Below are 22,744 nucleotides of genomic sequence, written 5' to 3'. Positions count from 1 at the left end.
AGTGCTGCATTGTACCAGACACACAGTGGCATTAGGGGTGGGCGATATATCAATTACACTCTATGTTTCGCAGCTTGTTCCATGTGGGATGTATGGAATTACTATATCGCAAACAATGACTGCAAATTGTCATGTCATTTTTTAAGCCACCCTCCTGTGGCTCTCTCCCCCTCGCAGAAACAAAAAGAAAAAAAAAACGTATATGTCATACACACTCCTCAAGTCACTCTCTTCTGTGAGCAGGTGAGGCACTTGTTTTTGTATCTGCACGGCTCCACACTGCCACTATTTAGTCACATTTTGCGACCATGGAGCACCAGTGCAAGTTGCAAATATTTTTAATATGTGAACTGGAGAGCTGTTAGTTTGTTTCCTGCTTACAGTGAATGACCTGTCATGTTTAACGGTGCCACGGTCACAGTTTGACTGTCTGCTAACTGCTGATCAGGAGCTTCGAGTTCACAGCAGAAACATCAACACTTCTAACCCAAGACAAGTCCTTCAGAATAAAAGCACCCGTGGTTCCACTTTGATTTATTTCATTATAACAATACTTTACCTTTTTTAAAACAGTACTTTATTTAACTTTATTATAACACTACTTTATTTATTAAAACAGTACTTTATTTAACTTTATTATAACTACTTTATTTATTAAAACAGTACTTTATTTAACTTTTTTATAACACTACTTTATTTATTAAAACAGTACTTTATTTAACTTTATTATAACACTACTTTATTTATTAAAACAGTACTTTATTTAACTTTATTATAACACTACTTTATTTATTAAAACAGTACTTTATTTAACTTTATTATAACACTACTTTATTTATTAAAACAGTACTTTATTTAACTTTATTATAACACTACTTTATTTATTAAAACAGTACTTTATTTAACTTTATTATAACACTACTTTATTTATTAAAACAGTACTTTATTTAACTTTATTATAACACTACTTTATTTATTAAAACAGTACTTTATTTAACTTTATTATAACACTACTTTATTTATTAAAACAGTACTTTATTTAACTTTATTATAACACTACTTTATTTATTAAAACAGTACTTTATTTAACTTTATTATAACACTACTTTATTTATTAAAACAGTACTTTATTTAACTTTATTATAACACTACTTTATTTATTAAAACAGTACTTTATTTAACTTTATTATAACACTACTTTATTTATTAAAACAGTACTTTATTTAACTTTATTATAACACTACTTTATTTATTAAAACAGTACTTTATTTAACTTTATTATAACACTACTTTATTTATTAAAACAGTACTTTATTTAACTTTATTATAACACTACTTTATTTATTAAAACAGTACTTTATTTAACTTTATTATAACACTACTTTATTTATTAAAACAGTACTTTATTTAACTTTATTATAACAATACTTTATTTATTAAAAGAGTACTTTATTTAACTTTATTATAACAGTACTTTATTTATTAAAACAGTACTTTATTTAACTTTTTTATAACAATACTTTATTAAAACAGTACTTTATTTAACTTTATTATAACATTACTTTATTTAACTTCATTATAACAATACTTTAACTTTATTATAACAGCACTTTATTTAAGTTAATTATAACAATACTTTATTTGACTTTATTTTAACAATACTTTATTTAAATGTATTATTACAATACTTTATTTACCTTTCTTATAACAGCACTTTATTTAACTTAATTATAACAATACTTTATTTAACTTTATTATAACACTACTTTGTTTAACTTATTGTATAAGACGTCTATTTAGATTTATTTTAACAGTACTTTATTCAACTTTATTTTAACAGGTCTTTATTCAACTTGATCATAACAATACTTTATTTAACTTTATCGCACAAGAAGTTTATTTAACTTTATTATAACAGTAGCTACCTTATGTAACTTAATTGTAACAGTAGTTTATTTGGTAGTGTAATATTTTAGTAGTCTACAGTATAAAGGTGATTTCAAAATACATAAAACTGTGTATTCCCATATAGCCTACAAATATCATGATATAATTCATAAGCCACATTGCCTAGCCCTGATGGGCATTGTTTATTTCTAAAATACAGTGTCTGTGTGCAAAGTGCAGGGCAACTATTCTGTGGTCATTAGAAAATGTATTATTTATTTATTTTTTTTACACACACACTCACTCACAATCACTCATTGCTGGCTAATAATTATTTAGTGCTCTTCAGAGTTTCATCTCTGTATCTTACTGGTGCCTGTGAGACTGGGGTGGCTGGGGTCAGCTCCACTGGAGTCTCTGGTGCAGGGACGGGGACTGAGGCAGGAGCTGGAGCAGAAGCTGGCACCAAGTTAGACAGGAGGGTGAGGGGGGACGCAGGACGCCACTCGGTTAGGTTTATGGCTGGGAGGTAGGCGAGCAGGGCAGCAGTGGACGGACCCCACAACCATAAAGCTGCATAAAGACAACAGATGGTGAAAGTTCAACCACAATTTTATATCCCTTGAAAATGATTTAAAGTAAAATAAAATCTAGGATTAAAGGGACAAGTATGTAAAAGAAGACATGGTTCACCAAGTAACCAGAAAATAAATAAATAAATAAATGTCTTTTGGTGCGTAGTCCTGCTGAACCACAGAGTGCAGTAACTCATGAGGAGCCCAGAAAGTCTGACCTGAATCCTATGCTGGATTTGCAGCATACTCTGGGGAGGCGTGCTGGTTAGGACATCTACTGCCTCTATAGACTGATGTTTCTCAGTGTGTGCTCACTAAATGGGTTACACTGGTGATAAAGGAAGAGCACACTTCTTATGAACTCACCAAGGAGGAGCAACAGGGGCAAAAGGAGCAGCAGCAGCTTCCAAAGTTTGGGAAGGCATCTGAAACACAGAGTCAAACACTGGTCAGGTAAAAACACAGCTGACAGGGGAACATGGTGCCAATTCAGAAAGACAAAAACCTTCATGACTCAAAACTACTCAATATTTTATCGATACATGGACGCCATGTATCGTTTTTTTAGTATACGATATATATTTTTTAATACTTTTAATTTATGAACACTTTACATTCTGGAACAAAAGACAAGAATAAGAAAAAAGAAAAGCAGTACAGAGGAAAAAAGACGTTTACGAGATGTTTACGAGGACATAAGACAAATTTTCCTCATTTAAAATAAGATAAGATAAGATACACCTTTATTGATCCCATAATTGAGCAATTCCAGACTGGTGTCATATATGGTACATACCTGTATTTTGTATTTGTCTTTTTTACTTGCTGCCAGCAGGATCTTTAGTAGATAGACATCATCTTTAGTTCATTCATCATACTAAATACTAAAACCCAAAGTTTTTGAAATAATTGTTGCTACTTCCTTCTAGAAAGTCTGAAAAGAAGGAATAGTAAGCTACTTTATAATTTGCCTGAATGTGTCATAATAACAAATATGGGTTCAGTCAGGTTGCACAGATACAAACTGGTTTAAACTTGTACACCAGACCAAACCGGCAAAACAGAAATCATCCCAACTCTAGCTGTAACTCTTCTGGCTGATCACTATGAGTGACCCCTTACACAGCCAATTGATACAAAATACAGCTGCGCCAATATTTTTAAAACAACGTAGCTGATAAAAATGTCAGATTCTCTCTCCTGTGTTTTGCAACACCTGAAGGTTCAGAGAGATAATGGGGCAAGAGCTCTTACCGTGTCAGAAAGAAGACGTTGAGGACAGACATGAGAGACACCAGCTGGTACCATCCTGCTGCGAGAAACCACAGAAGTCCCCTGCCTGCCTTCACTGGGCAGATTGAATATGTAAAAAAAAAAAAAAACACATACGGACCGAGGATGAAGGCGCAATCTGACCGTGCTGCCAAAAGCAGAAGCAGAATAGACACATCAGTGATGAGGAAAAAAAGCGTCACCAACCTGGAGCTGCCAGGAGCATCCAGAACAGTGAGAGCAGCCTCTGCACCACTGTCCCAACCCCTGATCCCAGCGCTTTGCCTGCTCTCACCACACAGTAACCTGGCTGGAGGAGGCAGTGACCTAGAGGATAAAGTGAAAGAGGGAAAACTTAATTGCAGCACGAGCGGCTGACTTATAGACTCATCAGTACTGAACATATCCTTGTAACAGTATATTTACAGGCTGTCATGAACATAAGTGAAGGGCTGGTTAACCTGTGTAAGCTAGGACGCTCCACAGTGCCCCCGCCAGGCGTCGGGGCCTGGAGGACTGTGTAAGAAGGACGGTGTGTGTCTCTGAGTGCTGCTTCCCTTTACAGTCATCGCCTGTGTGCGCCAAAATGATGGATGGCAGGCAAACAGAAAACACAAAAACAAAGCATGTTTGGATGAATGACGTTAGGATGGCTGACAAGCAAATACAAAAAAAACAGCATGATGCAATTCTGGGAATAATGACCGCAACAGAAATTAAAACAGAAAATGAATCAGAAACACTAAGGGTGTTTTCACATGTAGACTAGGCACATGTTAAGTGAACCACAGTGAACCGAAACTGAGACCACATTCAGAGGAGTCTGAGCTCTCCTGGAGTGTTCACATATGTGCAAAAAATGCTGAGTCACTGCTGAGTCCCTTTAAGAGGGCTGTAAAGGACCAAGTGTGAAAACACCCTAAAACAAATGTATATAATAAAAAAACACGAGAGAGCCACTTGCATGTATGATGCACATGTGTGTAATAACAACACTGACAGCTAAAAACATAGGTGTCATTTACACTGCGGTCACTGGGGACATGACCCAAACACTTTTGGAGATGGTCGATTTTGTGCCCATCACTTCTTAAAAGCATAATTCGTTCTGAAAAACAGCTTAGACCTCCAAATGTTAACAAATGAGAACGCTGTGAGAACCATGTTAGCATGTTATGGCATTGTTATTGTTTATAAAGTGCCGTCGACACATATGTTATATGTCACACTAAAGGCAAATGCCGTTGTGCAAAATGTCACAACCCTCATCTCTTTTTTGCTTCTGCAATGCCGCGATGTTGTCTAAAATCACACACTCCACAGAAAGCACATATCGCTGGAGGGGATGCCGAGTGCTGGAGACAGTGTGGGTTTCAGGAAGCCAATCCTGAGCCCCCCCACTTTAGAGGAGTGGACAGATATTGTAAGTGATATTTATGTTATGGAAAAGATTACTTTTTCTCTCTGTCCTCAGAAAAATGTGTTCATTACTGGGCGAAGTGGGTGAAATTTGCAAGACCCTTAAAGGGATAGTGCACCCAGAAATGAAAATTCAGCCATTATCTACTCACCCATATGCCGAGGGAGGCTCAGGTGAAGTTTTAGAGTCCTCACATCACTTGCGGAGATCCAAGGGGAGAGGGGCTAGCAGCACAACTCCACCTAATGGAGGCTTATGGTGCCCCAGATTCCAACGTCCAAAAACACATAATTGAAACCACAAAACATCTCCATACTGCTCGTCCGTAGTGATCCAAGTGTCCTGAAGCCCCAACATAAAAAGTTGTTTGGGAAAAAGTCATTTAAACTCTGTTTTTAGCCTCACTTGGATCACTACGGACAAGCAGTATGGAGATATTTTGTGGTTTCAATTGAATTTCATTTGAATCTGGGCGCTGTCAGCCTGCATTAGGTGGATTGTGTTGCTACCCCCTCTCCCCTGGGATCTCCGCAAGTGTTGTGAGGACTCTAAAACTTCACCTGAGCCTCCCTCGGCATGAGGGTGAGTAGATAATGGCTGAATTTTCATTTTTGGATGCACTATCTCTTTAAGACCTGATTTTGTGGAGGTATCACGACCAGTCTCTTGGCGCTTATATGTACACTTAATCTGTCCCAAAATGTTCTACAAAGTTCTTAAAATTGTGAAAAAATTTGAACAGCAAGAGAAAATACTACTTTTCATATTTTATGTTTTGCTTTGTAAACTGCTGTCGAAAAAAATAAATAAATCACACACTCGTGCAGCATGATGCCGTCATTGTTTGGTTCTGTGTAAAAATGCAAGGGGGCATGAAGAAGGGACTTTGTAGCAGGCCTTTAGCGCAATCTAAAAACAAAAAGGGCTACTGACAGCTGCGTTAAAGACTCCCCTGCTCTAACTGGTTGTTTTCATTCACGTACGGTAATGCCATCAGAGGGCAAATATTACGATTTCACAAATTATCTGTCTCAGTTATTGCCGTGTCAATATAGTGACAGTTTCAAAAAACTACAGCTTTAATCTCTGTTATGTGTTTTTATACTTTAAGTGCAAATTAAGAACTAAACTAACTTGTTGAACTAAGTGGGCTGTTAATCTGAAGTTAATTTATTTTAAAATTTTGGTTTTAAAATGGTTGCTTGAAACAGATCTGGAGGACTAACTTGACTGAAAGACAAGTATCTGCAGGTCACAACGGTCAACAGGCTGCTGACTGGTTAGAGCAGTTCACACAACCTCTGCTCCCTGGTCCTAAAATAGGTCACGCATATAATTAACTCCGTCAATCACGGCTTCCACAAGAAAACGTACCGCGTGTAGAGAGAAAGAGAAAATGTGTGTTTTGTGTGTCTGCTTACACAGGGAACCATTGAGATTAAGATGTGAAGCATCTTCAGTCACCAGATCCTTCACGTTCATGCTTCCACAGAAACTTGAGTGAGCTGTAACATACAAACAATATGATTATTTACATAACAAAAAACACGGCGCGTGAGAAAATTGTGACGAAGTGAATGACGGACGAAGAAGAGTAAATGCGCATGTCACCAATGTGACAGCGGAGGAGCTCGATGTCATCGTGAGAAAAATGAGGACGGAGGTGAAAACAGTTTAAGAGGAGACACGGTGACAACTGCTGGAAACGAGAATAAAGAAATGAGAGTTGATGAATTCTTCTGCAGCTGTGAGAGAACCAGCTTAAGTCAGGAGAACACTAGAAATAAAACTGACCTTGTACAATTTGAAACATGAAAACTGCAGATTTTTTCAAGAGGTAGGAGTAACGGTGTCTCTTTGGTACAACTCATCAGTTTGTCCGAATTTAGGAAATGGTGTTTTCGGGGATGTACAGGTTTAATTTTGTTTCTAGTATACTTCCTCCTTCAGAGGTAGAAAGCAACAGTGTGAAAGTGAACGCTGGATGGACTGAGGAAGAAACAGAGATGAGACAGATCCTTTAAAGTCAATTCAACTACATTTTTATGCCAACATGAGGCTTCTTATTCCTTCGATAAAAAAGTAAGAGCTTAGGAAGGAGAGAAATGGTGACAAGAGAGTTTATTAACAGAAGAGCAGCAGAGGAGGTCAGGGGTTCGGACCCTTGACCTTTGCCCTTTGTAGTTCGGCTGGTACCTTGTCCTTCATAGCCATTAGCCCTGTAGCCCATCATCCTGTGGAGAGTGGTCTGCTTAAACAGCCACAGTTGGGACAAACTGGAGGACACCACTTGTCTCATCGAGTCCGAGAATGATGCAAGGACACCTGGTGACACAACCGCCAGCCATGTACAATCACTGTTAGTCAAAAGGCACAGTCGAAGGCTGGCTAACGACACAAAGTAATACAAAAAATGGGTGATAGGATGAGGGGGAAGTGAGGTGGATGATAGGAAAATCCCCTGAGGACGCCCTGAGAGACATATGACAGGAAACTATGAGAAGCCTCATAAGAGGAAGGTAAGAAGGTTTCGTGAGAAACAGATAGAGATCATGACTCAGGCAGAAACATTAAAGCTGGCGTAGGCAGAAATCTGTCCTAAGCTCCTCCCACCAGACAACCGCGTGCACAGACACACGCTTCAGACAGTAACCCAGTGTTAACCATACATTGATTTATTTAATCTTACAACCCTGTAGAGCCCTCCCCCCTCTCTCTCTGTTTATCAGACCACAGATGATTAATAAATAATTATCTAACTAGCCACCCAACGGTCCCTCAGCCTCACTCCCTGCCACTGTGGACTGCATCCCTGAGAGGAAGTGGGCAGCAGCTCCAGCAACCGACCTTTAGTTTATGGCTGTAGCAGCTCAAATTCAGCCAGAGCAAATCTTCCAGCATCTGGCTGGATTTGGGGTGTTGCGGTCACTGACAGGGAGTCTGTCTCCGGAGCTGCTGCCCGCTCTCCCCTTGCACAGGTGGTCTGTGCGGTGGGGAGTGAGATGGAGGACATACTGTGATTGGAGGCTCTAGCTAACATTAGCCTTTTTCCCGTGGTTAGCAGAGGGCTAAACTTTAAGCAACATTTTCTCTCTTTAAAGCACTTCACTGATATTTACTTGTTTTGTTTATTGTCAGACTCTCTTTTAGACTCTCTTTCTGATTAAGTCTCTTTTTTGTTGGGTTGCTTTGCAGTGTAGGCAGCTGTTGCCAATGCTTGAACAGCAACTTTCTCTGCAGGACTCTTCGCCATTGAATCAGGCTTTCACCGTCTGAAGGGACGAAGAAACTGCATCTGCATTTGTAGAACAGCCAACAGGAACGCCCTCTCTGAAATGACTGACCAAAGTCTCCCGTCACAGCCTATTAATTTCTAAAGCCTGAAAACAGAGCCAATACAAGGTGCAGTTGACTAGTTTTCTCTCAGACCACTTGAATTACAATATGCTCAGAGTTTATTACAGGATTTTTGCCCAATGACTCCAAAATCAAACTGCCTACCCCAGCTTTAGTCCACACACTTCAAGTATGTAAAAATCGATTGTTTTCACACCTACAAAGTAAAAAAGAAAAACTCTGAAAGGGGGCTAGAAGCACATCCACTTTTTCTCCCTCACTGAGAAACTCTGAATCTGTCTTCGCCCGCCTCCGCTGCTAGCAGTAGATTTTCAGCTCCAGGGTTCAGTTTGCATCCAAAAACTGCACACTCTACCATGTTTGCTGGCAAAACTTTCACTATGCTTATGCGAACTCTCGCTCTCTGTACTGACAAGTCTGCTCTGCGCTAAAGGTTGCAGGTTTCTTTGGCGGTTTTGTGTTAAAGTTTGTTCCCCTGTAGATACGTGTTACCTGTATTAAGACAATGAATTTCTTTCATATAAGTGACGTACCTAATCTTGCTCTCCTGGGGAAGTGCACAGACATCATACCTCCAGAAGAAAAATGTGACAAACTTTGCACAGATGCAAGTCAGTATAGTCAAGGTCGGACATTTAGGGGACGTAAATGTGAGAAAAACGGGGGATCTGTGAGAATGATTGTAAGAAATCTGCTCAAACAGAAAGTGGAGATTTCGAATAAGCTGCAGAAAAGGAATACGCCTAAAGTCTGCCAGTTTTTCCTTAAGATCACTGAGCTGAGCACCTCAGGAAAAATTCCCTCCGCAAAAGACAGAAGAAGAAAAACAGAGAATGATGGGTGATGGATGAAGAGCAAAGAACGTCTCTTGTTGTGTACCTTTTCCCAGAGGGCTCTTGGCCCTTGAACCCAGCCAGAGCACATTGTTGAAGAGCAGGGTGACTAAGGACACTATGGGGGCCAGGGCTCGTTTGCTGTAGCGCATACACGTGTTAGACATAGACACCAGGACACCTGGAGAGAGACACCACTTCCAAATTATATTCTCATTATCACAACATTCTGGCGATTTCACCCTCCAGCTCCTATAACTTCAATATTTAGGAGGACAAATGTGAGCAGCAGCAATCTGCGTTTCAAATATGTCATTTCAGTCAACAGCTTCTCACCTGTCTTGCTCCTTCGACTCCTGTCTCTTGTGTATATACTTGTGAAAGGTGATGAGGTGGAGGAGGAGGAGAGGGCGTCAGAGGAAGCTTCTGCAGCCTGAGATGATGATGATGATAATGATGCTGAAGAACGTGTAATAGAGCAGTCCGTCTTCTGAGCGTGAAAAGAGCAGTCTTTGCAGATGTAACCATTGGCGAGTGAGGTGTGGGACTTCGATGCGCTGGCATCGCCGTTGACACTTGACGAACTGTGGTCTCTGCTGGAGCTCCTCCCTGAGAGTGAACAACATGCACACCGAAAAAAAATCATTAAGTCAAAAACACACAGGGAAACGGTTAAATTCATAAAGTCATTACTAAGCAATTATGCTTTACCTGTAGCTATTCATAGTAGCATTCATAATCTTCAGTACAAGTCTGCAAGTGGTAAAAATGTAGGTATGTTTTAAGTATAATTTAAGTAGAAAAGTACCCTCTTTGTAGCCAAAATGGGCTTTGACAGTGTTACACATATGTATATTATGCTATGGGATTATTATCATTGATGCAGTAGCATGTAATGTGCATTTTAATGTTGCAGCTGGCTGCTGTAAAGCTAATCTTACTAACTTTAAACTGTTGGATGGTGTAATTTACTGTATACCACCATATCGTCTGCTCAAATAATTTCTGAATTTTGCAAAAGCATAATGGGTCATTTGCGATGCAGTCCACATTTTCAACAACTGACCCCAGTGTCCATCCACAGCAGTAGACGTGGTGGTTGTGGTTGTGGTGATGGTGCGTTGTCTCAGTTGGGACTGGTCCAGGATGGAGTTGAGCTGAGAGGCATCGGACGCTGTGTTGCTTTCCTGAATGATGCTGCTGTGAATTGGGGTATTAACGGCTGAGAAGGAGAGGGTTTTCCTCGGTGTGGCAGCTTGGCTCAAGGATAAAGACAGGGGCGTGGAACTGGACTGTTGCTTTTTGCTGCGCAGTGTCCTGGGAGACAGAAGACAGAAACCTAGGAGTTATTTTTTTTAAATACAAGTATGACAGAGGCATGTTGAGATCATGAGAAAGATATGTGCTGTAGAGTCTGTCACACAACCCACACTTAGGACCTTGAGAACCTGATGTCACAGGAATCGATACATCGGTTCAAAGTTCATGCCAAAATTCTGAAATTGTGACGGTATTAATTTTTCTTCAATAAAATAACATTTAAATAAAATTACATTTGAATGTTTACAATAAAAGGAGTGTTCGTTCAAGCCCATCAGATTTATTGTTTTGATTTAGTTTTTTATTGTGGTATTGATTTGGGCATCAAGTTGAGTTTGAGAGAAGGACAGAATTTTATTTTATTTTATTTTTTTAAACCAGGCTTGGGCCCAAAACTGCTGCCATGACTCAGGTTTGAGCTTGAACTGAAACTGTGCAGGTTCATGTAGGGTCAGGCCTGATGTTTTGGTGCCAATCTGAGCTCGATATTGCATCTCACATTGTCAGTATATATTTTACTTCAGTGCCCCCACCTCTGATCCTACCAGGACCCTCCACACCACAATAGCTGACACATTTAAATGTCAAACTATTTCTTTAAAATTGTGTCTTGTAGTTTGTACGGCGTCTTGTTTTATCAATGATTTTGAAATATGTAACCATCGCTAGTCTCACCGTGTCTCTCTCCTGGTGCTGGTGTAGCTGCTGCTGCTGTTGCTGTAGTTCTGGGAGTAATCAGCCTGGCTCTCGTTGCCATAGTGACCAGCACCGGTCTGCAGACGCAGGCTCCGCCGTGACATCCTGGGCGACTCGTACACGGCAGCAATCTGGTGCTCCTTCTCAAAATCCAACGCTGCTGAGGAGTAGCTGGAGCTGAGAGCGGCGGGAGGGAAGGGTGGAGCAGAAAGAGTGCGAAAGTTAGAAAATGGGGGAAAAAGAGAAGAGAAAAAAAGAGGTTTCATGAAAGGAGGTATTGCATGACAGTTAATCACATGGAGGGATCTTTCTAATGTCTGCAGCACGGAAATTAATTTGGAGACAGCAAACAGGCCTCGAGCGACTCCGACCTCAAATCAATACAGCGCAGGGATATCCTGCACTCTTCCTGATGTGTGTGTCATCTTCAGAGAGGCTTTCTTTTCAAGCAAAAACAAATAAAACACAGGAACAGACAGTCCGTTTAGAGCGCTGTGATGCTGTTGTTCCCTGAAACTGGCAGCTGGCCTAACAGGAAGTGACTCACTCACATGGAGAAAACAAGACAAAAGAATAGGCACAGTGTGTTTCTGAAAGTCCAATTGGAACAACGAGCCTGATAAACATCCCAAAGTATGCAAGTAGGCTGAGAGAAATATTCTACCACACTCACTGCAATCCAAAGCCAACCGTAAGTGGAAACACACCACGAGTGTTGTAAATTTTGACTTTGCCATGCGCTGTGCAGCTGTGACTCACAGGGCCACACCCACCTGGCAGAAGAGGCAGGCAGAGTCAAGGCCAACATTCAGACATGACTAACAGGAGACAGGGCAGGAGTTGCGAAATTCAGTGGAACCATTATAAAAACTATTTCTATAACCCCTTTGCTGGTAGTGCAAACAAACAAACAGTGCGAACAGCGTAACACTTTACAGGCGACATAAATTCAATCTCTTATTTGACAGAGATTCTTTTACTTACAGCTCACAAAGTTGTGTGATCAGCTATAATAACACAAACTGTGCAGACTGTGTACGCTCCTCAGCATGTGGCTCAACTAGGTCAGGCAGAATTACTCCACAGATATGGAAGGGTGGGTGGATGAAAAGGAGGAGCGAAGCTCTTTATCGGTCATTGGAGGACAGAAAATAAACTTCCTGTGAGACGCTTGAAAAGGAAGCACTTTCCCTGTGAGCTATTTGGTTTAAGGCACAAACACAGAGTCCCTGTCAGTGGCTGTCGCACAGCAACAGTGAGTATATCAAGGCTGAGTCTCGCACACCAACAGGAATCTGAGCACTATCAGCAGTGTGTGCATGCAGTGCATGTCTGTCCCTCCCTCTGCCTCTAAACCCTGAAGATTACACACCGAGAGCCAATTATGCGCTTTCGTCTTCGCTCTGCCTCCTGCTCCGACTGGCTTTTCTCTGAGCACATGATCCGGGCAGCACCTCTCCCTCTGTATCCCGTTGGTCTGAAATGGACCTGAGCTAGCGTCTTAAGCATGCGCCAAGAGGAATGACTGTGCGTAGATGTTTAGGACCACCTTGTTTACATGTGTGTAAACAAACACTGCTTCTTTTTTTCCCCCAACACAAGCAGACTATCATCATCGTATCTGTTTAACAAAATCCTCTTCTGATGTCTTTTGTCCACCCAAAAATAAATCTTTGAGAGGAAAGATTAATCTGAGTATCTGTCTGTGTGTGTGACACACCCCTCTCCTGCGGTTTCAAAGTCATATACCTATGAAAAAAATCTCTCCCAGAAGGAATGTGGCACCGTACTATGGCTATGGCACTACCAAGCTCACTAAATCATTTTTAAAGTGGCCTGGTATGAAACAGCACTGACATTAGCGCTACCTGCAGGAGCAAGTAACTCACACTACTTAACATTAAGCTTCAAATAACTGTTACAAACGTATTTGAATCACATCGTAGATCATGTATCTCGAGGGACGGCAACACACTGCCAGTAATAACAAGGCCATGCAAGGACAGCTGAGCAGAGAGGTGACGCACAGTCACTGTGGCTCCCTGAGGCAGAGAACTTGGGGACCGGGGAGGAAANTAACTGTTACAAACGTATTTGAATCACATCGTAGATCATGTATCTCGAGGGACGGCAACACACTGCCAGTAATAACACAAGGCCATGCAAGGACAGCTGTGCAGAGAGGTGACGCACAGTCACTGTGGCTCCCTGAGGCAGAGAACTTGGGGACCAGGGAGGAAACACACCCAGGCAGGGTGTGCCTGAACACAGGTGGGCGGGATATCCACACAACAATCAGCTTTCCATCACATCTACGTCACTGCTTGTCTGATTCAAATTTGAAATTCAAATCTTGGAAAATAGCAGTGTTTCAAACTTTATAGACAGTAATATTCATTTGAGTGGACAAAATGACCAAATGAACACTTCATAACTATATCAATAAATCTCACAGCTGCAAGGAGGAAATGCTGGCACTGCACTTTTCTGCAAACCACAGATTTGTTTTATTTGTACATTTCATACCATATCAATGTTTTTTAAAGTGACTTGTAGCTCTGACTACATATATGAGCTAACCTGAGGTCATCGTGAGGTGGAGGCGATGGTGAATGTGAATGTGCTGAGCTGCATCTCCATGTTTCTCTTGCCTGTGTGTCCTTGTGTGCCAGTCTCTAAATTTTGAGGTTTTTGCATGTTTAGGAACGCAGCATTGGCGGAGCTCTTCATGAGTTCTTCTTTTACCCAGCAGCAGTTTGTGAAGTTTTAAATCATGGGGTGGATAATTGTTCACTCGATCTGATCAGAGCTTTACTCTTTATGAGTAAAATCAAACTTTTAGAGCCAGCATAATAAACAGTTAAGTTTTATTTACACTGCGTCTGGTGTTCTGCTGCTCCCTCTGTGCCCAGAGTATGCTCTGCACTGTGAGAGTGTGAAGTAACAAACAGCCGAGCGGTATACATATTCCAACAGCGCTCCTAATGAGTGGTCCAAAAATAGAAAATCAAAACGTGGCGGTAGATGTTTTAATCAGGGCGGGCTGCCACAAATAAATGAATGTGTGGCAACTAATTTGATAATCTATCATTCGGTTTGAGTACATTTTTGAGTAAAAAAAAAAAAGTAAAAATACTCTGATTCCAGCTTCTTAAACGTGAATATTTTCTGGTTTCTTTGCTCCACTATGACAGTAAGCTGAATATCTTTGGGTTGTGGACAAGACAGGGCATATAAGGATGTCATGTTGGGCTTTGGGAAACACTGATCGACATTTATTTGTTCATTTTCTGACATTTTACATCAAACCACTTATCTGTTAAGCGAGAAAATCAAGTAATCAAATTAACTGACAATGAAAAAATAATTGTTGCGGCTGTTTTTGACTCAGCCATTGCTAAGCTTCCAGCAGGTCTGTGCCACCAAAGCAGGTATTTAAAGCCAAAATATGATCTTTTCCTACCATAAATGAGTGATTTTTGTATCTAAACATAACCACAAGTTAACCACAGGTTGTCAAAACCTTCAGTTTCAACTTATCTGCTACATAATAATGTACAAATGTTATGTATCTGTGGTATCCAAAAATAAAATGCAAACATTTATTATGGTGACTGGGTTGGCTGCAATATACAGCTGCAGAATTTCTAAAGTTCGTACAGTTTATACCCTGAGCCTAAAGCAACTTCACTGTGGTATGTCCTCAGGTGCGCACAAACAAACACATGCAACGCCGCTTATCAAAACATAATGGTTCCTGCAATATTACTGACTGAGCGCCTGGGGCATTGAGGCCCTGTGCAGGGCAGGGCAGGGCAGTGCAGGGTGTGTGTGAGAAAGAAAAGACACTTGTCTGTCTGTGTTGCCTGCAGCCAGGCACAATCATTAATGTAATCTTATCCTATTCATGAAGCGAGTCACAGAGAACTCTATTTGAACAGCACAACCGCCTTTACAAATACAGCCAAATACCTACAAAATTAGAGTGTGCATCTCCCTGCGGGGCTGGAGATCACATCCTCCTTAAACAAACTAAAACAATGTTTAGCACTAAGCGACTGCTCAGAACCCAGCCTTCCTCATCAGAAGCTGCAAACAATGTTTAATTAGTTTGCAAGCTCGTTTTAGTTGTTCTAGGTATCCAAATTGATCGGTGTGCCGCTCTCTCTCCCAGGCGGCTCCCACGGCCCACATCAGTGATAAAAATAGAGACGGACGCTGTGCTTTCAGGAGTGAGTGAAGAAGACGCAGATGAAGAGACAGACATACAGTATGGAGGAAGAAGACACTTCAATCCTGACATTCAGCTTCCTGGAATCTCTCCTTGCATAACACTAAAGCTTTGATACTCTTCCCACACTCAGTGGGCACAGCCGGCTTTCTTACAACACACAACTACACAGAGCAGATCAGACGGGACTCTACATTTTCTGTAGCTTATGTTTTGCTTTTTTTTTTTTTTTGTTATTTAGCACATATTATTATTCACAGCGACATGTGCGTGCAGGATTGGGGTCGAGGTTGGTGGGAATCACAGGGTAATGCAGAACATACAACATGATTATGATACATGACTCAGTATTGAGATCCAGGTGCACTTCAAACAAACTACCTGTTAAACAGAAAGCTGTAAAATTATCAGGTAATTAATCAATGACATCAGTTTCCTTTCTTAGTCTTCTGTGATAGTAAACTGAATAACTGCTTGTCAGACAAAACAAGCATTTTTAAATTGGGCTTTGTGAAACAATGATGGGGATTTTTCACCTTTTTCTGACATTTTATAAATCAAACTCTTACTCAATAAAATACTAGGCAGATTGATCAACAATGAAAATAAGCTGAGTGCTCTACAAACAGGTATTAAATCCCCTTTGTATTAGAATACGAAGAAAAACTGACATTGCTTCAAGGTGCACATGCACAATGGGAATGAGATTAGATTTATCAGACAGCCTCAGGATGGGCTGCTCTGGATCTCAGCCATTCATCCAAGTGAAAATGCAACATGACGAACGAGAAAGTACCTGCCCGTGGGGTGGAAGTGCCATTACTTCAACGTCTACCCTTTACCAGCTCATCAGGATATCGTACCCTGGAGACAACAAAAAGACTCCACGTTTTACGGCAGTGCAGGGTTCACAGCAGCTGCCAAAGCGACACAGGCAAAACCGGCTCGCTATCATTTCTTTCAGATCCAACCAGAGAGCCCCACAAGACAAATCCCTCCATGACAAAGAAAAAGTAACTTTAGCAACTGAACTTCTGGTGAGTCTACACCTCCAGGACCATGTTTGGTTTGCTGCCACTAAAAGGGACATGCCACCCACCCACCTTCTGGCTGCTTTGCATAGTGTATGCAAAAAAGTGAGCTCCCAGTCCCGTCACAAAGCATGCAGAGTGGATACAATGAGACATCAAGTCTACATGCAAGGACGATGATCTGGTGCTTTACAGCAGCAGGTGTGGTTTAGATTTGAACGAAACCAACGACATCTGGATTTAAAGAAACATTTCTGTTTGGTTATCTGGAGCAAATATGCATTACCAGAAATACGTCTGGAGCATGACTTTAAGGTCTGCAACAAAGGAAGTCCCTATCCGATCTAAAATATTTGTATCCGGGCCGATCAAGGCATCTTTTAAGTGATCGTAAATCGGCTATGTTGAGCTATACAGAGCCCAATCTTTTGTTTTACGTCAGCTGTCACACAGACATTTTACTCGCAAAGCTTTCACGCTTGTCAAGTCTTCGCTGTCTGTCTCTACTGAGTGTAGAGCAGGGGCTGAGTCCCACCTGCGGCAAAACACCACGTCATAAATGACAGCAAAATGCAAACTGTTTACTTGTGTTATTTACTAAAGTTATGAGGACTCATTTAATTTCAGCTCAGTGTGAAAGTCTCGAGCAATTTGCTGTCATCTATGCTGAACCCTGCGAGAGGGAGACAGACAGCAGTGCTGAGCTTACGACAACCACACTAACCACAACGCCACATGCCACAGTGTTTATGTAGCCTAATCTGTGCAAAACATGTACAGACAATAGGGGTGGGCAATATGGCCCTGAAATAATGTCACAATATTTCAGGGTATTTTGGCGATAACAATATTCTTGACGATATGAAAAATAAGTTTAAAAAAAAAAAAAAAAAATCATTATTAATTTAAGAAAATAGAATTGCAACAAAATAAGTGACATAGTTTTACAGCTTGCTTTCAAATATTCAGTAAAAATTGAACAAAAATGATCTCTCATTTCCTTAGTTTGTGAACAACAACAGTAACTCAGAGTGAGATTCAGATTCTGTGTACAATATTAATAGTTCAACAAAATAAAATCTGCCACAAATTACACACTTAAACAGCTCCCAAATACAATAAATGTACCCTGGGATCTATATACATATACATATATATATATATATATATATATATATATATATATACACATATATATACACATACATATATATACACATATGTATGTATATATATATATATATATATATATATATAAAAATCAACAGCTGATTTCCTTCTTTTAGCAAAATCCTAAATGATTGAGTTGGTTTTTTTTCCACCTGGACCTTTATGCTCTGCTATTTCTCCTCTAATCATCACGCTGTAACCTGTGACAGGCCGTTATGATACCACAACTATCACACATTCACATATATGTAGTTTTTTGTCGAGCTGTGAGCATCACGTAGGTTTACATTACCAAAGTTTTATGACAAAATCACTTGACAACACCGACTCCCATGCGCGCACGGCGAGAGAGGAGAGAGAGAGAGACGCTAAGCTGCTGCCAGAGGAGCCACTGAATGGGTTCCCTCTGAGCGGTAAGTCACTAAAAGAGTCTGAGAAGTCCGGGGCTGTTCATAAAACATTCAGGACGCCACAGTTCATTCCACACTACTGAAGCTGCTCCTCTTTTTGGAACCACCGTGGAGTCTGTAATAATTTAGCTTTCAGCCATGCTTGTTGTTGCCATGGGTAGCAGTATGACATCAATATGTCAACAAGTCAAAATATCGCGAGTATCACGACAGGAATTTTTCGTACCATATTAAAGATTATACCAGTATTATCGTGAACAAGGCGATATGGCACACCCCTAACAGACACCGAAAATAGACACTCAACGGAAAACAGCTAATTCAGGCAGGCTAACTCCGACACGGGCTGCACTGAATCAACAAACACTGGAGAACAGTTTCAAGCCCGAAGAAATTCCCTTGAGACAGCAACAAGGCCATTTTATACTTTGTTAGCTTTTAAGAAAGAAAGAAAGAAAGAAAGAAAAAGAAAGAAAGAAAGAAAGATCAAGGTACAGCTTGGATGCAGGGATTTTTTTCTCAATGTATTTACATGTAGGCTATATACATTGGATTTTAATAACTTAAAAGTTCTTGAGGTGTGCACTGTGCAGCTGTATAATGTTGGAAAACAGAAGTACTGGAACGGGAGTCGGTATCGGCAGATATTCAATATGAAGTAACTCCGATCGGGGGCCAAAACACTTTATCAGGACATCCTTACAACTAACAAGTATTTTCTTTATCAATTCATCTACATTTTACTTTCTAGACATTAGTCATACATTTTTGGTGAATAAGAGGTCAGAAAAAGGATAACTGTCCCGAGGTAATGTCTGCAAATTGTTTGTTTTGTGTGACGCAAAAAAAACCAACAACTCCATTTGATACTTCATTTGAACTGAAAAAGAAACAAGATCATCTTTCTGCTAACAACAGAAAAGTATAGAAACTGATCTTATAATGGGACCTAATCTGTAGCTCGGGGTTGAAAGTCTCTGTCACACACACACACACACACACACACACACACACACACACACACACACACACACACACACACACACACACACAGATTATGGAAACCACGTGGGTTATAATCTCAACTTCAAAACCACAAGTGTGGTTACAAAAGCCTTGTCAAATGCTTGCCAGAAAGCCTGCACCCTCACAGCAGAAGAAAACAGAAAAAAAGGGTTTACAAGGCGAGGGGGCGCATTGTTCCCAATGAAACTCTCAGAGCAAAAACTGCCAATCAAAATTACTGAAAAACATTCGTTAGTTCAGATTCTTGTCCTACTGTGCAACAGATTGAAAGATTAATGCAACAAAATATTATGCTTCCAAATGTAAAACAGCCCGGAGTGAGACATTCAATCTTTAATCACATTTATGACATTTTCTTCTAATGAGTCTGTAACCGCCGTCTCATAAAATAAAATTTGTTTGACTGGCTCCGTAATCCATTCTTAACTTAACTAGTTTTTCTCCCTCATCTCTGATGCACAGCACAGAATGTGATATGGGAGTAGTGCAAGCACAAGCAGAGTGAGACTAAATCTGCCAAAAACAAATAATTTTAGAGACTTGGGATGCTGTAATTTGGCTGAAGTAGAGAGTACTTTGTCACCCATTCCCAACAGTTTATCTAAAGCTCCTCCCTACTACACAGCGGGACCAATCTGTGTTTACTGAAATTATACCGCGCTAATTTTTCCCTAAAATTAAGCTGTGAGAGAAAAACCAAATTCCCGTTTCCTCAGACGGTTATAGAAAGTCTTTTCCCTTGAGGTGCTGAGGCCTATTTTTAACAGAGGCCAGGAACTGGGAGTCTGGGATGAGTGAAGAGCCTACGTTTTTCCGTCCAACTATCTCTGGGTGGGCAGGATTTGGCACTGCGATTAGGATCGTTCCAGCCCACTCTCACTTCCCCTCCCACAGAAACCACTTTCCTTCTGCCCCACGCTATAGCACTATAGTGTGCTGTTTCATGTTGCCATAGTTGCCACAGAGACCACTCTAAACAGCTCCCTGGCTCAAGTGATCAGCAGCAGAGGCTGGACATGTAGCATTTCCAACAAACAGATGCTGTCACACAAACGAACACGAGCCTGGCTGATACAGAAACAGAAATGCCTCTGACGTCAAAAATATCTCAACAAAATCTTCATGCATGCAAGGAGACATGTCTGGTTTTTAACATTTGTCAGGGATCTTTTCATCGTAGCAGCAACAGTTTCAGTAATAGTTATAGAAATGTCTGTGTTGTCGTCGGTTTAACCCTCATAAAGAAGTAACGGCGGTACAGGCAGGCTCCAGCTGCTGTCATTTGCTTGGCACTTGACCAGTGATGCATGTGCTGAAATACACCCAGACCAGATGTCAGAACAACTGTGACAGAAGCAGCGTGAACAACTACTGCCTGACTGGAACCCCTGAACCTCGTCTTGTAGTGTGACTTGCATGTGAAAGCACCAACTGGATTTTATACGCTCTCTCAGAGTTATGTTAAAATAGTTTGAAACACCTGTGTTTCTGGTCACATGTCAGGATGGGAGGTTGACTTTATTTGTTTTCTACCTCTTATCTATGGTACAATTTTTTACATGAGTCATCTGCTGCTGCTGCTTCCTACTGTCACAGTGCAGCTATCACTTGTGAAGGAAAAAACACTCCAGCCAGAGGCCCCACTGACCCACTTCCACCATCATACATAAAATATGAAAAGAGTCTGTGTGAGTCCATACACAGCACACACACATGCCTGCTTTCAGTGCGGAGATGAGCGCAGTCAGTCTGTCTTTCAAGAGGTGGGACAGCTCAATGCTGAACTACAGCGTGTAAAGAACCGCTGTACAACTTTCCAACTGGGATGCAAATCACAAAGCTTTATCACTGCTGTACATCTCTAACGTGTGTATCAAAGAGCATGTATATGTGTGTGTGTGTAAATGTGTGGATATTGCAAAGAGAAGTGAAGCAGAAATGATGAGGTTACACATGAATTCCAATCACAGTATCTATTCCAGCACAATGCTCCATCGCTTTCTTGCACCTAATAAAAAATAGTGTTGCCTAAAAAACTTCACGACAGATTTTATTTTCTCCTCTAAAAAAAGCTATGTATTATTATTTGGTAAAAAACCTAAACAAAAAATAAAAACACGGTCAAAATACAGACAACTGCCTCAGAATATTGCCTGTTCTCAAAAGTGAGGATTAATGTGTTTAAAAAAAATTTAAACCCAAGGGAAAAAAATGTTGCATTGCATAAAAAGACAAGACTTTGTCGACCCTCCAGGATCTCGCAGCAAAAAAAACCTTGAATTTTAGGCCAATTTTGCCACAAAAAAAACTACTGCCTCCAAAAAACAAGTCATGTAATCACTTGCTATAATAACCATACTGAATATTTCAAAAACAGCTGCAAATGTTGCAGTTCTCTTCTTTACTTTTATTTAATTAGTTTCAAAACATGGACTCCAATAATGTTGCAATAAAATCCTGAGTGAATATTGTAGCTATCAAACCAGACAATGTGACTGTAAAACAACATGTAAGCTACATTTTCTGTAAACATAGGGTCTTTTGTGGTTATTTTTGTCGGCAGGTGAGAGTGTTTCTCCATACTGCAATGCCATTAGCGTGATGTGATGACGCGTCTGATGACATTTCAAATGACGTCGCATGCGCAACGACTTCCGGTGAGCGGGAAAATGTGGAAAAATTGTGTTTTTCTGGAGGGACTGATTAAATGGTAGAAATGCAAGATTTTAACACAAGCCAAAGCTATGATTAGGATTGAAATATAGAACTTCTCAAATTAAAGGCTTGCTAAATTTATCTGCATTATTTAAGGCCTGTAAATTAAAAGCTGGCTTCCAGACATCGTAGGTTTTTTTCCCCACAAATCACTTGTCACACAATGTAACCCTTTCCCAAAGCCCAAGATGAAGGCCTCAAGTGTCTTGTTTTGTCTACAAAGAGAAAGAGAATTTTGATGTCTTTTTTTTTAATTACTCTGTTTGGTTAATCAATTATCATATTAGTTAGGGAATAATTTAATAGTTGGCAACTGATCAATCAATCATTACTTCAACATGACACAGATGTTAGTCAACAACAACAACATCATACTATCTAAAGATATTCAGTTTACTGTCATAGAGCAGTGGTTCTCAACTGGTGGGTCGGGACCCAAAAGTGGGTTGCGGGGTCATTTTGACTGGGTAGCGGATTCACAAATCTTTTGTGAAATATTTATACTGTGTACATTATATATATATATATATATATATATATATATATATACACACACACACACACTTTTTTCTAAAAATTTTACAACTTTTTTCTAAAAGATGGATGACCTTTTCTTAAAGTTTTACGATTTTTGTCTCAAAATTTAAGGATTTTTTTTATATATATTTTGATTTTTTCTGAAATCTTATGATTTTTCCTTGAAATCTTACTTTTTTCTCAAAATTTTATGCTTTCTTTCTCAAAATTTTACAACTTTTTTCTAAAAATTTTTACAACTTTTTTGCAAAAATATTGCAACTT

At 40.1% G+C, this 22,744-nt stretch overlaps 1 protein-coding gene across 6 annotated transcripts in view; it reads right to left on the bottom strand.

The window, feature by feature from the left end:
- The window catches only part of sun1b (Sad1 and UNC84 domain containing 1b), a 42,856-nt gene that overhangs the window by 5,257 nt on the left and 14,855 nt on the right, over positions 1-22,744 (bottom strand). For 5 of the 6 annotated variants that reach the window (XM_050070122.1, XM_050070121.1, XM_050070120.1 and 2 more), the window contains 11 exons: positions 11,340-11,537; positions 10,411-10,661; positions 9,681-9,953; positions 9,391-9,525; positions 7,351-7,479; positions 6,576-6,659; positions 4,196-4,306; positions 3,942-4,061; positions 3,717-3,810; positions 2,829-2,887; positions 2,258-2,460 (listed from right to left, as the gene is read on the bottom strand). In XM_050070122.1, the coding sequence (XP_049926079.1) occupies positions 2,258-2,460; positions 2,829-2,887; positions 3,717-3,810; positions 3,942-4,061; positions 4,196-4,306; positions 6,576-6,659; positions 7,351-7,479; positions 9,391-9,525; positions 9,681-9,953; positions 10,411-10,661; positions 11,340-11,464 (1,584 nt within the window). In that variant the 5' untranslated portion in view covers positions 11,465-11,537. The remainder of the gene's footprint in view (positions 1-2,257; positions 2,461-2,828; positions 2,888-3,716; positions 3,811-3,941; positions 4,062-4,195; positions 4,307-6,575; positions 6,660-7,350; positions 7,480-9,390; positions 9,526-9,680; positions 9,954-10,410; positions 10,662-11,339; positions 11,538-22,744) is intronic. The other variant, XM_050070125.1, reaches the window with a different exon arrangement.

This window comes from Epinephelus moara, chromosome 18, assembly GCF_006386435.1.
Source record: "Epinephelus moara isolate mb chromosome 18, YSFRI_EMoa_1.0, whole genome shotgun sequence".
Classification (NCBI taxonomy): Eukaryota; Metazoa; Chordata; class Actinopteri; order Perciformes; family Serranidae; genus Epinephelus; species Epinephelus moara.
Note: the sequence above shows the minus strand (reverse complement) of the source record. Positions and strands in the feature narration are given on the sequence as shown.